This window comes from Ictalurus furcatus, chromosome 20 (genome assembly GCF_023375685.1).
Source record: "Ictalurus furcatus strain D&B chromosome 20, Billie_1.0, whole genome shotgun sequence".
In the NCBI taxonomy this organism is placed as follows: Eukaryota; Metazoa; Chordata; class Actinopteri; order Siluriformes; family Ictaluridae; genus Ictalurus; species Ictalurus furcatus.
The window spans coordinates 17394212-17409004 of record NC_071274.1 but is presented as its reverse complement, the minus strand read 5'-3'; the positions used below and the strand labels follow the sequence as shown (position 1 = coordinate 17409004).

Genomic DNA, 14793 nt, shown 5'->3' with positions numbered 1-14793 from the left:
ATGAAAACTGAAGGTCAAAGCTTCCACAATGCGGTTGACAGCGTCCCAAAAGAAGTGAAAGAAAGTGAAGTGTTCAAAAGAGGGCTGCGATATTTACAGCTGAAATAAATCAAGAAATCAAGTCTTCTTGAAGTCTTTTGGTTGCATTTGAAAAATAATGACGTATGTATTTTCATATATATTTTCATTAAAATCACAAACATTTGGTGAATATTTGGTGAAATGAGTAGACTTTGGATTATAAATACAATAAGTGTTACCAGCTTTCTTTCACAAATACGGTAAATATAATGGTCGAAAACAACGTGAAAAACTAAAACGTCAACTAATTTAAAATTTTCTAAGAATAATTTCAAACCCTTCAACATCACCCCCCCCCCCCCCCACCCTGGACCTAGACCCTCTGAAAACCTGGGGGAAACCCTGTATAGTCCTGCCAGTTTGACAAGCCAGAACAGACTGCAGTTTCCTTTTTAAATCTTAAATTTTTCTTCAAAAAATATCCCTTCTGACCAACTCTAAATTTTATTGTAAAAGACGTGACTATTTTCGAAATGTTCTATTTTTTTTTTTTTATATGAAAAAATTCAAACAAAGAAAAAGCAGTCTCTGCCTCCCTCTGTGGCAACAAGCCAAGTGGTTTTGCTTGGAGGCAAAACATGTATTATAAACAAGAAACGCCTCACATATTCCCCTGAGACGCAGTTGTTAGGTTGGTCCGCTGCTGTTACAATACTGCCTCTTATTGATCGGTTATGAGCTGATCGATGAGCCTGTACACGCTTTTGACTTCATATTTAAAGCCGATCGATAGAGTGTTTCAGTGTGAAGAGAAAGGAACGCTCCAGGGTTTTGTGCCAAAGACAAGTGCGAGATGCAGTGAAGGCAGGGGGGAAGGCAAGAGTGCAAAGCTGATGCATGAAACTAACAGCAGCACATTGGAATTAGTGCACAAAATAAAAATATCCATCGATAAGAAATCAAGCGCCAACGTGATGACGCATCGGTTATCTTAAAATCAGCAGCTTTCGTAGCACAAACTCCAAGCACTGGATGGTCCTCAGACTAACAGACACATTATTACAGCTGAATTAATGCATAATAAATAATACAGCACTTAACAGATGTCTAACAGCCATAAATACTGAAATACAGTGCAAAATTCCTGACAGTATTTCGAATTAGACGCATGGCATGGCATGGAGGTTAGGTATGAAAGAACACAATGCAGCATGCAGTTAGAGGAAAATAATCAATGACGGGTTGGTATGATGTGGCACAACCACACCAAAGTTCTTTATTTTACAATAACAGCACGTCCAATTAAACCCAAGGTGCTTAATTCCCCTTATAGCGCAACAATTTACCAAATATTAAACTGGTTTATTTATTAAAGATCAACAGGTTATAGTTAAAAAAAATAAAAAAATCCATTTATAGTTACATTTAATTGTTGTTTTTGAGGGACATCCATGAAGTTGGTTCCTGTTATAAGATAAATGGTTCCCTCACCAGCCTCTCAAAGTTAACAAGACTGTCATGTGATGGAAAACGACTACCGAGCCAAAGTGCTGACACTGGAGACGCCTTCCATAAACATTAATAAATGTCTCCTTACAGAAAACGTCCCCATGTCAATGATTTCATTTGTTTATTAGATTATGTGAAGTGAAGGCATACAAGTCGCTGTTACTATAGAAACGTCAATGTATTAGGACAAGCGCATTAATGCAGACCTTTGATTTTAGCTACATTACAAATCAGCATCTTCTAACCCAGGGGTCTTCAACCTTTTGTAACTAAAGGCCCCCCCAAGCCTCCCCTATCATGTGACACACACACACATACTAATTATAATATATATATATATATATATATATATATATATATATATATATATATATATATATATATATATATATATATATATATATATATACACACACACACCTAATCATTAATCTGTTTTTGATAGATATAGAGATAGGTAGAGATATAGAGAGAGAGAGAGATAAGTTTAGCTTTTGTGTTTTTTTTAATTACTTTTCATAAATTTTACGATTAAAAAAATAACTTTTATAAAACTATATAACGGACAGGTATGGAACATGAATGATCAAAAATGTTTCTAAACACTATAACTACTTTACACAAGAGAACTAGGCTGTGATAACGTGGACGATTTTACATGTAAAACTTGTTGCGTTCCATTCGTCTTGCATTTTAAAAACATTCGCATACGAATGATGTAAATTGGGACGAAGGGCGCGTCTCGTTATCCATGACATTGTTAACTCTCCGGCGCTCAGTCCCTTCACTGAACAGAGCAGACGCAGAGAGACCATTTCCGACCATGTCTGCAAATGCACAAGTGAGTAACGCTTGATTATCCGTCCGTATATAACGGGTGTAATAAGGTGCACCATCTGTGGGTTTATGAACGCAGTCCTATAAAACTGCTGGACCAATGCAATAGCTGACATTTAAACCGACGGATAAGTGTTACCTTTAAACATGGAAAAAGCAGGTTCAGCTTCTCTGCAGCGCGCTTCATCAAACTCCACTACAGATGTGCTTCCAAATATATCGCACACCTGGAATCAATTTTAATTCATCCATAACTACACCAGCAGGACCCTACACCCATAAACAGATGATTGTTCGCTGATAGTTAAATGATTCTAGTGAGGGGTTGAATATGGACCGATGTTAATGCAGCTCGCGCAACATCTAAATGTTCCTTTAACATGCTCAGTGCTCGGTTTGCATTCTGCCGGTCATGCAAATGACTCCGGGTCAGAAGTGTCCACCAAATGAATACATTTAAATGCAACACAAACACTTTTGGTTATCTAGTTTCTTGGATGGTATTGAACATGAATTCAACTCTGAGCTGATCATGCCCCCAAATATATTAGTCCAGAATTTCTAACTGCTGCTGTGGAAAACTGCAGAAGGTATGAAGTGATTTAGTGCATCGTGGCTTTTTAAAAACAGGTACGTTTCCCTCCAGCTATCGATTTCAAATCAAACAATAACAATGTCACACCAAGTAGGCAAATAAGTCTTCCCATCATCTCACCCGTCTGCCCTTCCACGTGAAATACGGGCCGAGTTGTTAAAAAAAACACTGAAAGTTCTTGTTGCTCAATTTGTGTTTAGCTCGATGTCCTCGTTTTACATTATTCAGTCCGTACAGGAGGTTTTTTTTGTGATTGTTGCGGCCAAAAATGTTCGATTTTGTCGCGCTTTCTTTGCGGAAAACTACATGAACTGGCGAAATTGCAACTGAACTGAATACTTTCACAGTGATGTTTGTTGGTAAATGAGAACTTTTAGCTGTACGCGCTTGAATCGAAGAGTGCTTTGGCAGAATGCGTGTCGTGATGACGTCACACGACGCGTCTCGACCCAAATCTACGTAAAATCAGCGGAAATTTAGAAAAAGTCCAAGCATCTCTGAATATCGCAGCGTTCGTTTGATTTTGCGTTCATTTCTGCGATCGCAAAAACCTGGAGGGATCGAATATCAGAGCATCAAAGACAAACCTATTCTATCCTAAGTCCTAAGCCTAAATCCTAGCCTTAAAAGCTACGCTCATGGTTCATATCTTTTGTGCACTTTTCTGGCCACAAGCTTCAGAAGGTTGGAATCTGGTGGGGAAAAGAAACTGTTCTACGTAGTGACAAAACGGGCTTGAAACTTCACTTTGCGGTTAAAAGATGCGGAAGAAGTTCTGATTAAAAATGCTGAATCATGCTAGGAGTAGGAAGCATGACCAAAGGCAGCAGGAATCAGTGAAATTAAAACGCAAGTTAGAAAACATGAGTGTGTGATGAAAGGATTTGAGAGGAACACTGGCTAGGACTGTTGGTAATCGGAGTTGCTCGATTGAATATACCATCGATGTTCCCAGTAAACTCTTTGGGTCCAATTTTCCTTTCATCTACATGTGAAGGATTTACTCACCATGATGTAGTGACGCTGCATCTCAGATTTCTCCGTAGCCAGTTTATCACACTCCAGCTTCAGACTATTGCAGGAGAGGCAGGAATGCATACACACACACACGCACACACACACACACAGAAAGGGGGGGGGGGGGGGGGGAGAGAGCACTTTATGAGGTTGTTCACCAAGTCAGCACATATAGTAAATAGAGTAATACTTCTCCACTGAGTGAAAAGCCTTGAATACTAATTTGGATGTGTGTGCAAGTGTGTGTGTGTGTGTGTGTGTGTGTGTGTGTGTGTGTGTGTGTGTGTGTGAGGCATCGCTGAAACGAACCGTGCCAGTGTGTATGCGTATCAGGTACAATATTTACATTTGAGCCTGAAGTTACTGTGAAGGGGGAGGTGTCACTCTCTCTCTCTCTCACACTCTCACACACACACACACACATTTCTTCAGGCTGTCATTTCCACTTCACCTAATCCCTCTTACCCAAGAGAGAAGGAAAAAAAAACATTTCTATCACCATGACAACTGGTTCTCACTGCTACCGCCACCTGATTGGTCAGTACTGAACAAAAGAAACGATTGGTTGAGCGAAGAACGTAACTGTTAATACAGATAAGGAATGAAACCGAGCGAATGAACTTTCTCTTTTCAACTTTTAAACGTATTGGCGAGGCAGCTGAAAGACTGTAGCAGATCTGACATCTCAACACGGTTCATCCTCTCTTCCTCGCTTTCTTCCATCGTTCCGCTCGTCCGTCAGGGCCGGGTGACGTTCAGCTGAAGCAGCCCTTCAAACGGCCTTCGTCTTTCAGTGACTTTGAGCAATAGAAATGAAAAACGAAGCTTTTTTTCTGCGGTGACCCACATTTTCAGAGTCTCGTGTGTCTATGAAGGGCTGCACACACTTGGGGTGTGGAAGCAAATTACGCTGATCCAAGTCTGTTCAAAGTGCGTAATATTTATGAATTCAAATTTTTTTTAAAAAAGATTAAAAAAAAAAATAATAAAAATAAGTGTTTGACTTTTGTTCTAAACTTCCTAAACTTTTAACTTTTCTAAATAACCCTCAGAAATACGCCTTGCGCTGCAGAATACTTAGCTTTAAATAAAAACGGGGACAACTACAAGGACAAGTTTGTACTTTCAACAAGATATTACTGAGTAATATTACTGAGTAATAAATAAAACAAACATCATAATATATTAAACTATGATACAAGCGCTGCATATTGCACCAGAATGTCATAGTGTTATCGAATGAATTAAAAGGAAAACTCCTAGTGTGAAAAAAAGTTTTTTGTTTGTTTTGCGAATTTTTCTGCATATTTGGCCATTTTTGCCCAAATATTTTTAGGCGATCAAAATTTTCATGCATTCCGTATATAAAATGTGAAATATTTCTATATAAACAGTACTGTGCAAAACTCTTAAGCACCCAATTAAATATAAATATTATATATAAATAATATTATATATATACACACACACACACACACACACACACACACACACATGCAGTGTAGCTCTGCTGATATTGTTCCCCTTGTCTGTGGCAGTATAAAGTTTCAAGCTTATTAATATTCAAATCCATTCAAACCCAAAATATACAAGTTAAATAAAAGTACATAGGTAAATCTTTTTAAATAGACAAGTAATTTAAATACAATTTACATTTTACACTCCGGTACAATCCTGGCTCACATACCTGTGATATTGTGCTTGGAGAAACTGGAACTCGTCTTTAATGCGGTCGCAGGAGTCCGAGGTGGTGAACTTTAGTGGTTGTGCTGATTGAGACGCGGCCTGGAAGAGAGAGAGAGAGAGAGAGAGAGAGAGAGAGAGAGAGAGAGAGAGAGAAACACAAGACTTTGAGGATTTTTAAGACTCTTTTTAAGACGCTCTGAACACAGATACTTTTCAACAGCTATGAAACTAAACCTTTACAGAGATTCTCTCTGTGGCTGCGGTCTGGGATGGGTTGTAAAGTCCTTTCTAAAGTAATAGAAATGAAAGTAAAACGGGTTTCAAAGCGCACGTTTTTGGAAACGATGCCACTATTGTCTCCGTGTGAACGTACAAAAAGGAGAATCTGCGAAAACGATGACGTCATGCGCACGTCTTCACGCGTTCAGTCTTTATGCTTGCACACGAGTACTTCAAAACAACCCGCGAGATATTTAAAAATACAGGACTGTGTTTGTGCTTCTCCAGAAAAGTGAAGATTTACTGCATCACTACTACACATCTGTTATGTCTACGCCGACGAAGTTATTCAAAATCTTATAATTATCTTTGTAATAGTCTGTTTTGGAGTGTATCTGTATCCTTTTATTGCTAATAATATATAGAACGCAGACTGACTGCCAGTGTCTCACTGTTTGATTTGGATTTGCAGATTTTGTTCCATTTTGGTACAGCAATGGTCAATTATTAGTACTTAAACATGCACTATTTGGATTTTTTTATTCAGTATTTAAAAATGAACGAGCTTTGTTAACAGAATTCTAACCTGGAGAACACGAAAAGCTAAAAGATGAGGCTGAAGACAGAAAAATCCATTTCCACAATGAAAAAACCCCCCCTTTATTCACATTTCATGCATATTAAATTATATGACATTAGGGACGTCTCAGCGTTTATTAACCAAGAAAAATAAGCAGAATCTGTGCTTCACGAGCGTGAGTTTTCACAATTCCTTATGACAATGAATCCTTTTCCAAGTGTAACAATCGAAATTATAAGTAACTGGAAACAGAACATTTTTGTACTCCACGTAGATCATAAACTATTGAAATATTTTGAGAAATATAAACCTTATTGCGCTTTTTTAGCCAGAAAAACCGCAGCTCCTCCGTTTACTTCTATTTATTTATAGGGCAGTCTCGCCCGGATGGATCAATATGGCGGACATGTTGACGTGAATGCTTATGAGCGCAGGTGTGTGGTGTTTCTTTACAAAATGACACCGCCACCTACAGGCCTGGCATGTATAATACAGCGTTTTTAGGCGTCTTCACGGATCCGTGTGAACGGGGATCGTTTTGACAACGTTGTCGTCTGGACGCGAAGCTTTTCAAAAACACAAAGGAAAAACCTTTCCGTTTTTAGTACTTTTAGTACATACCCTAAAAACACAACAGTTTAAAATGTTTGAAAATGATGAACTTGGTGATTTCTTTAGAGAACATTTACACAAATAAACAAGGACCAAGAGGGAAAAATCTATGAATCAGGGAGTCAGTGAATTTGACTCAGTGAATCGAGAATCGATAAAATCCGATGATGTCATAAGAGCCTGAAGGTCCTCGTTCCTGATGCAGTGTTCATTAACACCAGCTGTTTTTATTAAATTGGTTACAAGTAATAATAATATTTGTGATTCACTCCAAAAAAGTACATCCTGTTTATTTATCACAATATTCATATTATCACATTATTCCCATATTAATATTCCACACCTCTGACTTTATTATCTATAATCACAGTAAATGCTCTACTAAATGCCCTATACTGTAAAAACAGCCTGTCATGAAATTTCCTCTTTGTTCTTTTTGAAAAACTTGATTAGATTTTTTTTGTTCCATGAGTGCACGTATCTGCCAAACAATCTTCCCTGCATGTGTGTAGAAACCTGAGTCAAAATGAATCTGTATTTGCTGCGTAGGCCAAATCTGTGTGTGTGTGTGTGTGTGTGTGTGTGTGTGTGTGTGTGTGTGTGTGTAGTAAAGCAGTTTATCCCCTGCAGTGTTCTGTTGTGTAGCTCACGGCTTCTCCTCTGGGAACCCATTGTTCCTCTACACTCCACATACGCACGCACAGAGACACACACACACACACGCACGCACAGACTCACACACGCACAAAGACACACACACACAGACATGCACAGAGACACGTGCACAGAGGAAAAACACACGCACACAGAGACACACACGCACAGAGACACGCACACACACAGAGACACACACACGCGCACAGAGACACACACGCGCACAGAGACACACACGCGCACAGAGACACACGCGCACAGAGACACACGCACGCACAGAGACACACGCACGCACGCACGCACAGAGACACACGCACGAACGCACAGAGACACACGCACGAACGCACAGAGACACAGACACACACAGACACACACAGACACACACAGACACACACAGACACACACAGACACACACAGACACACACAGACACAGATCTGTGTGAGAGTTGAGTTCAGGCAGAAAACAGGATTTTTAATGGCATTAAAAAGTCACAGAAATGAAAGTTCACACTCTCAGTGGTAAAAATGACATTTTCCGGTTGAAGTAGTAAAATGCTGCTAACTGGAATCAGAAATGTTTGCTATTTTTTTTCTTAAATATAAAGTAAAACTTATGACGACAGATCATCCGTCATTTAAACTGTAGTGATAATGTACCGAGTGTGAACACTGACTGTCTGCCCTGCACACTGCGGACGCTCGACTCGGTCCCCAGTAGCTCTGCTTCTCATTCCACAAGCTTTTACACTTCTGATGCGACCTGAGCACCAGGTAAAAATCCACCGGCCTGAACTCTAACTTCAGCATTTTAAACACGCCATTTTACACAGCAATGTAAACACTCTGTAGTGCTCAGCACAAAGACGCCTGACATTCAGCCACGAAAAAATAAAGACTTCAATACATCCGGAATTGTCCTACATAACCTTCCAACCTATTTTTGGAGAATAAGTAAACAAGTACACATTTAAGAAAGTAAGTAAACAAGTAAGCAAGAAAGAAATAAAGTAAACAATTAAGCAAGCAATCAAGTATGCAAGTAACAACGAAAAAAGAAAGAACGAACGAACATATATAGGTAAGTATGTAAGCAAGCAAGTAAAGTCGAAAAGAGAGAAAGTAAGTAAGTAAACAAAGAAAGTAAACAAGTAAGCAAGCAATCAAGTATGCAAGTAACAAAAAAGAAAGTAAGAAAACATAGGTAAGTATGTAAGGAAGCAAGTAAACAAGCAAGTAAAGAAAGTAAACAAGAAAGAAAGAAAGTAAGTAAACAAGTAGGTAAGTATGTAAGCAAACAAGTAAATAAGCAAGCAGACAAATAAGTAAGCAAGCAAGCAAGAAATTAAACAAATAAGTAAGCAAGCAAGTAACCAAGTAAACAAGTAAGCAAACAAACATCAGATCCAATGCATAATACATAAAAACATCATAATTGACATAATTTACGAAAACATAGTATTTAAAAAATGTAAATGTATTCTAAAAGTAGAAATTCTGACAGACGTTTTATAAACACACTGACAAAATTAATTATTATTATTATTTTAAACATACAGGGACTTTTTTTTTTTTTGTCACTTTTCCCCCATTTCTGATTTTGCCACTGACTTCTGGATTTGGTTTTTAGCAAAAATAAATAAATAAATAAATAAATCAAATCAGTATATTTCCCCCCCACAGTATAAAAGGATGATAAAACTTTCTATGGACGACTGACAAATCGTAATATTGGGGACAATGTTTCTTCCCTAACGTAAACCTGAATAAGAATGAAAGTGAATTAATTCATAACTTAGTTTTTAAATTTTTGATAAAGTACATGGTCTAAACTACAAACAAAAAAACAACAACCTGACACTTAATACGGCGTAACGACAATTCTGACATCTGTGTGTCTATTTTGACCTATAGAAGGTTGGTGGTCTTATAAGTGGGAAGCAAGAGAAGAGGTGGTGTGTATGTGTGTGTGTGTGTGTGTGGGTGTGTGTGTTGCTAGGGGACTTTGCTGAAGCCCTCAGTAATCCCACTCTTGCTCTGCTACCATTAGAAATCAATTAGAGAGCCGTGCTGCAAAAAATCATCAGCCTCACCTGTGACCCACACACACTCCTACTACAAAGAAAGGAATGGAAAAGAATGAGATGAGAGGAGAGAGAGAGCACGAGAGAGAGAGAGGGGAACTGCCAGAAAGAAAGTAAGAGAGACTGAAGGATGGAGAGAGCTTAAATGTAGAAGAGAAAGAGATGGAGAGATGGAGATTGCTGTTTTCCTGCAGGCCCTTTTCTCATGCTAATGAAGGGCTTTGGCCTGTGTGACCCAGACATCTGCTGCTGCACTGTGTGTCAAGTATATACACAACCACACACACACACACACACACCTCCATGTTCTTGAGGACTCCTTTGTTTCATCAAATAAGGGCACTGTGTGTATGTGTGTGTCGGAAAAGAGAGGGGAGGGGAGACACACTTTCACAGGAGGAAATCTTTGAGTAATTACTCTTTTTGAACGCAGCGTGCATGTGTGTGTGAACACCATGCTTTGACAGGATGACTGATCTCAGTGCAATTATTGCTTGTGGGGTGTGTGTGTGTTCATAAAAAACATTGGCAGGACTGTGTACAGAGCAAGCTATGGTACTCAAACCTTTTCAGTGTGGAAAAACCCCTGTGTGTGTGTGTGTGTGTGTGTGTGTGTGTGTGTGCGCGAGCGAGAGAGAGAGAGAGGGGAAAGGTTTCCTGCTTGCCAGAGGAGGTCCTGCATAAAAACGTGAATTTCAACAAGTTTGCTTTAAACAAGCGAGATACAGATTTGTGTTCAAAAAACAAAACAAAACAAAGCAGTGACGTCAAAGTGACGGTAGATGAGTTTTATTTAGTGCTGCGGACACTTAAGGATCGGATTTGCTCATTTCCGATCTGACGTACTATCTAATATTATTCAGAATTATATAACTGGTGGTAAAGTGTCGATTCATCTTGTTTAACAGCGGCTCTGTGCTCGTTCTAATACGTTAGTGTTTCCATAGTAACCACTTGTTTACCATACACGACGAATAAAAAACCGGATTTAAATACGTGGTGTTATTTAACAAAGCAAAACCCATAATCATCATCGATATGGCGAAGCTTAAGATGTTGCCCATTTAACATTTATGGAAGGAGTCTCCAGTGTCAGTGAATTTTCCGGCGTAGGATTCAGCGCTTTCCATTTTCTCTTCTCTGTAACAGGACAGATGGGGGATAAAAAGAGCGGGAAGGATTTAAACGTTTATAGCTGCTACAACGTGCTTGCTAATAGTGACGAACTCGTCTCGAATATGTTCCACGACAACGAATAAAAACACAGACATGTTGTTCATTAAGTAATGAATGGAATCGCTGGCTAATTCCTGTGGTATAAGAATAAAAAAATTAAAAAATTAAAAAAAAAAAAAAACCCACTTCAGGACACACTTCATACATCAGTCCACATCCCACCACCTGAACGTTGATTCTTTTCCTAGAAGAGTGCTCCACATTGTGAATGAAAGTGTGCCGTGTTAACTCCCTCGATACAGCGCCGTCGCGCTTCTGACGTCTCACACAGCTTTCCAAAAGATGCTTTCTGTACTACTAGTACTGCAGACCAAGACCGATAATCACCTAGCAATCAAAAAACTGACAGACGGCTTGACTCGAAGGTCTTTAAATCACAGTAAGACGTGTTTGACAACAAAGGATGTAAAGCACCCTTTAAAATGAGAAAATGAAGACAAAAGAAGGCGGCGAAGATGATGGCAGAGAAGAAGGTGAAGTAGGAGGCAAAGAAGAAAGCAAAGGAGGCAAAGAAAAGGGCGAAGAAGATGAAGAATGCAAAGGAGGCAAAAAATATGAAGGAGGTGATGAAGGAAGTGAAGAAGATGAAGAAGGAGGCGAAGATGATGACAAAGAAGGAAGAAAAGAAGAGCGTGAGGAAGAAGGCAAAGAAAAACGCAAAGAAAATGGTGAAGGAGAAGATTGGGTTAGGGTTAGAATGCAAAGGAGGCAAAGAAGCAGGCGAGGAAGACAAAGAAGAAGAGGAAGGAGACGAAGAAGGAAGTGAAGAAGAAGACGACGAAGAAGAAGGAAGTGAAGAAGAAGAAGAGGAAGAAGGAAGCGAAGACGATGAAGATAAAGATTAAGAAGGAAGTGAAGACGACGAAGATGAAGAGGAAGAAGGAGGCGAAGAAGATGAAGGAGGCGAAGAAGAAGAAGGAAGCGAAGACAACAAAGAAGAAGAGTAAGAAGGAAATGAAGACAATGAAGAAGAAGAGGAAGAAGGAAGCGAAGACAACAAAGAAGAGTAAGAAGGTAATGAAGACAATGAAGAAGAAGAGGAAGGAGGAAACGAAGACGATGAAGACAAAGAGGAAGAAGGAAGCGAAGAAGACAGAAGGAATCGAAAACGACGTAGAAGGAGGCGAAGACAACGAAGAAGACGAGGAAGGAGGAAACGAAGACGACGAAGACAAAGAAGGAATCGAAGAAGACGAAGAAGGAGGTGAAGAAGAAGACAAAGAAGGAGGTGAAGAAGGAGAAGACAATGAAGAAGAAGAAAAGAAGGTTTTCTAAAGACGCAGTGCCCTTAAGTTTTGGATTTTACATTAATTGTAAATTTTTTTTTTTATTTTATCGCGGTCATCTTTCCTCCTGTCCATGAAAGCTGATCCTTTCTGAAAACATGTAATACTGGATACTGCGTCTTTTAATATATTTGACTTGTATTACGTTAACTGCTGAATAGTAATGTCCTGGTATCAGCGCCGACGCTGGTCTAAAATGCCAGATCAGATTTTTTAAATGTGAACACAGACATAAGCTCTTAAAGAGATATTACCGATTACACCAATCCCATTTCTTTTTTCATATTTCAATACCAAAGCTCTTAGTATCTCCCATACCCGATACCGATCCTTCACCGACATCCGTACATGTGTCCAAACGGAGTCAGCATCTCCTGCCTTTAAGGCTGTTTTCACACTCGCTTTGTTATTCTAGAGTCAGGGCCATTTGCGTCCAGAGTTCAGTACGTACGGTGACGTGAGAAAGTTGTTTCTGAGTCTGGGAGAACCGATCTCTGTTCCTCAGTGGCGTGGGGGTTTGCTTCTCCTGAACTCCGGTGCGGTCTGCGTCAGGTGTAACAGGGTCGGATCAACACGTCATGTTACTTCCTGTTTCCAGTTTCAGGATGCCAGAAAGAGAGTTATTATGATTACTGATGCATAAAAAAAACGGACTTCGGTAGGACTGGAGAACTGTATTTAGCTCACCTTTGTGGAACAATTGCTTGCCCAGAGAGTATTGGCCAAAAAAAATTCAAAATAACCCAAAGGAAACGCATTTTGCAAACCTGCCTATGTGACGTATGAAATTGCACGAATGGTCCAGAATGAAGTCTTCAATGTGAAAGCATTTTAAGTCAGGGGTACTCGAATCTAAATCTCTGTGGTCCACTTACCAAATTTCCACAGAGCTGAAGTAGGACAACTGATGTAGGCAAATGCATGTCCCATCAATTACAGAACTACACAACGTTTGGTGCTTAACGTAACCGCTCTTAACAATCGTCACCGTCTCGTTGCAAATCAAGCACATAGGTTTGGTGCTATCGTTAGGTAGAATAAACACACACTCTAATACTTTAAATCAGTCCGTACAGGATTTCACGCTTTCGAGCGTTTTTGCGGTTATCGCGGTCAGAAACTCAACTTTTCACATGGGAATGCGAATGTAGTTTACGATGTACGGTACATCATTGGATCTTAAGGTCTACGCCTTTAATTTTCTTTTAGAATTTTTATTACTTTTTTTTTTTTTTTTAAACAAACATACACCTCAGGTACTGTCCCGGGTTAAAGATACACACTCCGGGTACTGTCCCGGGTTAAAGATACACACTCCGGGTACTGTCCCGGGTTAAAGATACACACTCCGGGTACTGTCCCGGGTTAAAGATACACACTCCGGGTACTGTCCCGGGTTAAAGATACACACTCCGGGTACTGTCCCGGGTTAAAGATGCACACTACGGGTACTGTCCCGGGTTAAAGATGCACACTACGGGTACTGTCCCGGGTTAAAGATGCACACTACGGGTACTGTCCCGGGTTAAAGATGCACACTACGGGTACTGTCCCGGGTTAAAGATACACACTACAGGTAGCAACAATCGAGTCTTTAGGCTAAAACACCGGTGTACAGTTTAGTACCCTTTTATTTCTGAGAGCGCATGCAGCTCTGCTGTGGAAATAATATTTTCCAGGGATTTCAGCCAGTCATTAAGTAATTATTCACCTGCCTGTTTCCAAGAAGTAATCGTTTAAATGAGTGCTACAGTTGCGGTCGGAAGTTTGTATACCCCTTGTAGAATCTGCAAAATCTTAATACTTTTAACAAAATAAGAGAGATCCAATAAAAATTTAGTTTTTATTTAGTACTGTCCTGAATATGCTATTTCACAGCACAGATAAATGGTAAATGGTCTGCACTTATATAGCGCTTTTATCCAAAGCGCTTTACACTGTGTCTCATTCACCCATTCACACACACACACTCACACACCAATGGTAGCAGAGCTGCCATGCAAGGCGGTAACTTGCCATCGGGATCAATTTGGGGTTCAGTGTCTTGCTCAAGGACACTTCGGCATGTGGAGTCACGTGGGCCGGGAATCGAACCACCAACCCTACGATTAGTGGACAACCCGCTCTACCACATGAGCCACAGCTGCCCCGGCTGTGCCCCGACAGATGTTTACATATAGTCCACAAGACAAGATAATAGCTGAATTTGTAGAAATGACCCCGTTCATAAGTCTACATACCCTTGATTCTTAACAATCGGTGTAAATGGTTATTATTTTGTCTTCTGGGAGACATGTAAATACCTTACTAAGCATCTGAAGGGCAGTACTAAATGCGGGGGAAGAAAAAAGATCTTTAAACAAAATAATACTTTACACTGATCATCCTGTTTAAAAGTTTACATCCCCCTGGTTCTAAATGTACCGTGTTGCCTTCTTGAGCATCAGTGAACGTTGGCAC

The 14793-nt window shown here is 39.7% G+C and overlaps 1 protein-coding gene across 2 annotated transcripts in view; it reads right to left on the bottom strand.

The window, feature by feature from the left end:
* The window catches only part of chico, a 31034-nt gene that overhangs the window by 7911 nt on the left and 8330 nt on the right, over nt 1-14793 (bottom strand). For both annotated transcript variants that reach the window (XM_053651417.1, XM_053651419.1), the window contains exons 2-3: nt 5667-5764; nt 3971-4034 (exon numbers count right to left, since the gene is read on the bottom strand). In XM_053651417.1, the coding sequence (XP_053507392.1) occupies nt 3971-4034; nt 5667-5764 (162 nt within the window). The remainder of the gene's footprint in view (nt 1-3970; nt 4035-5666; nt 5765-14793) is intronic.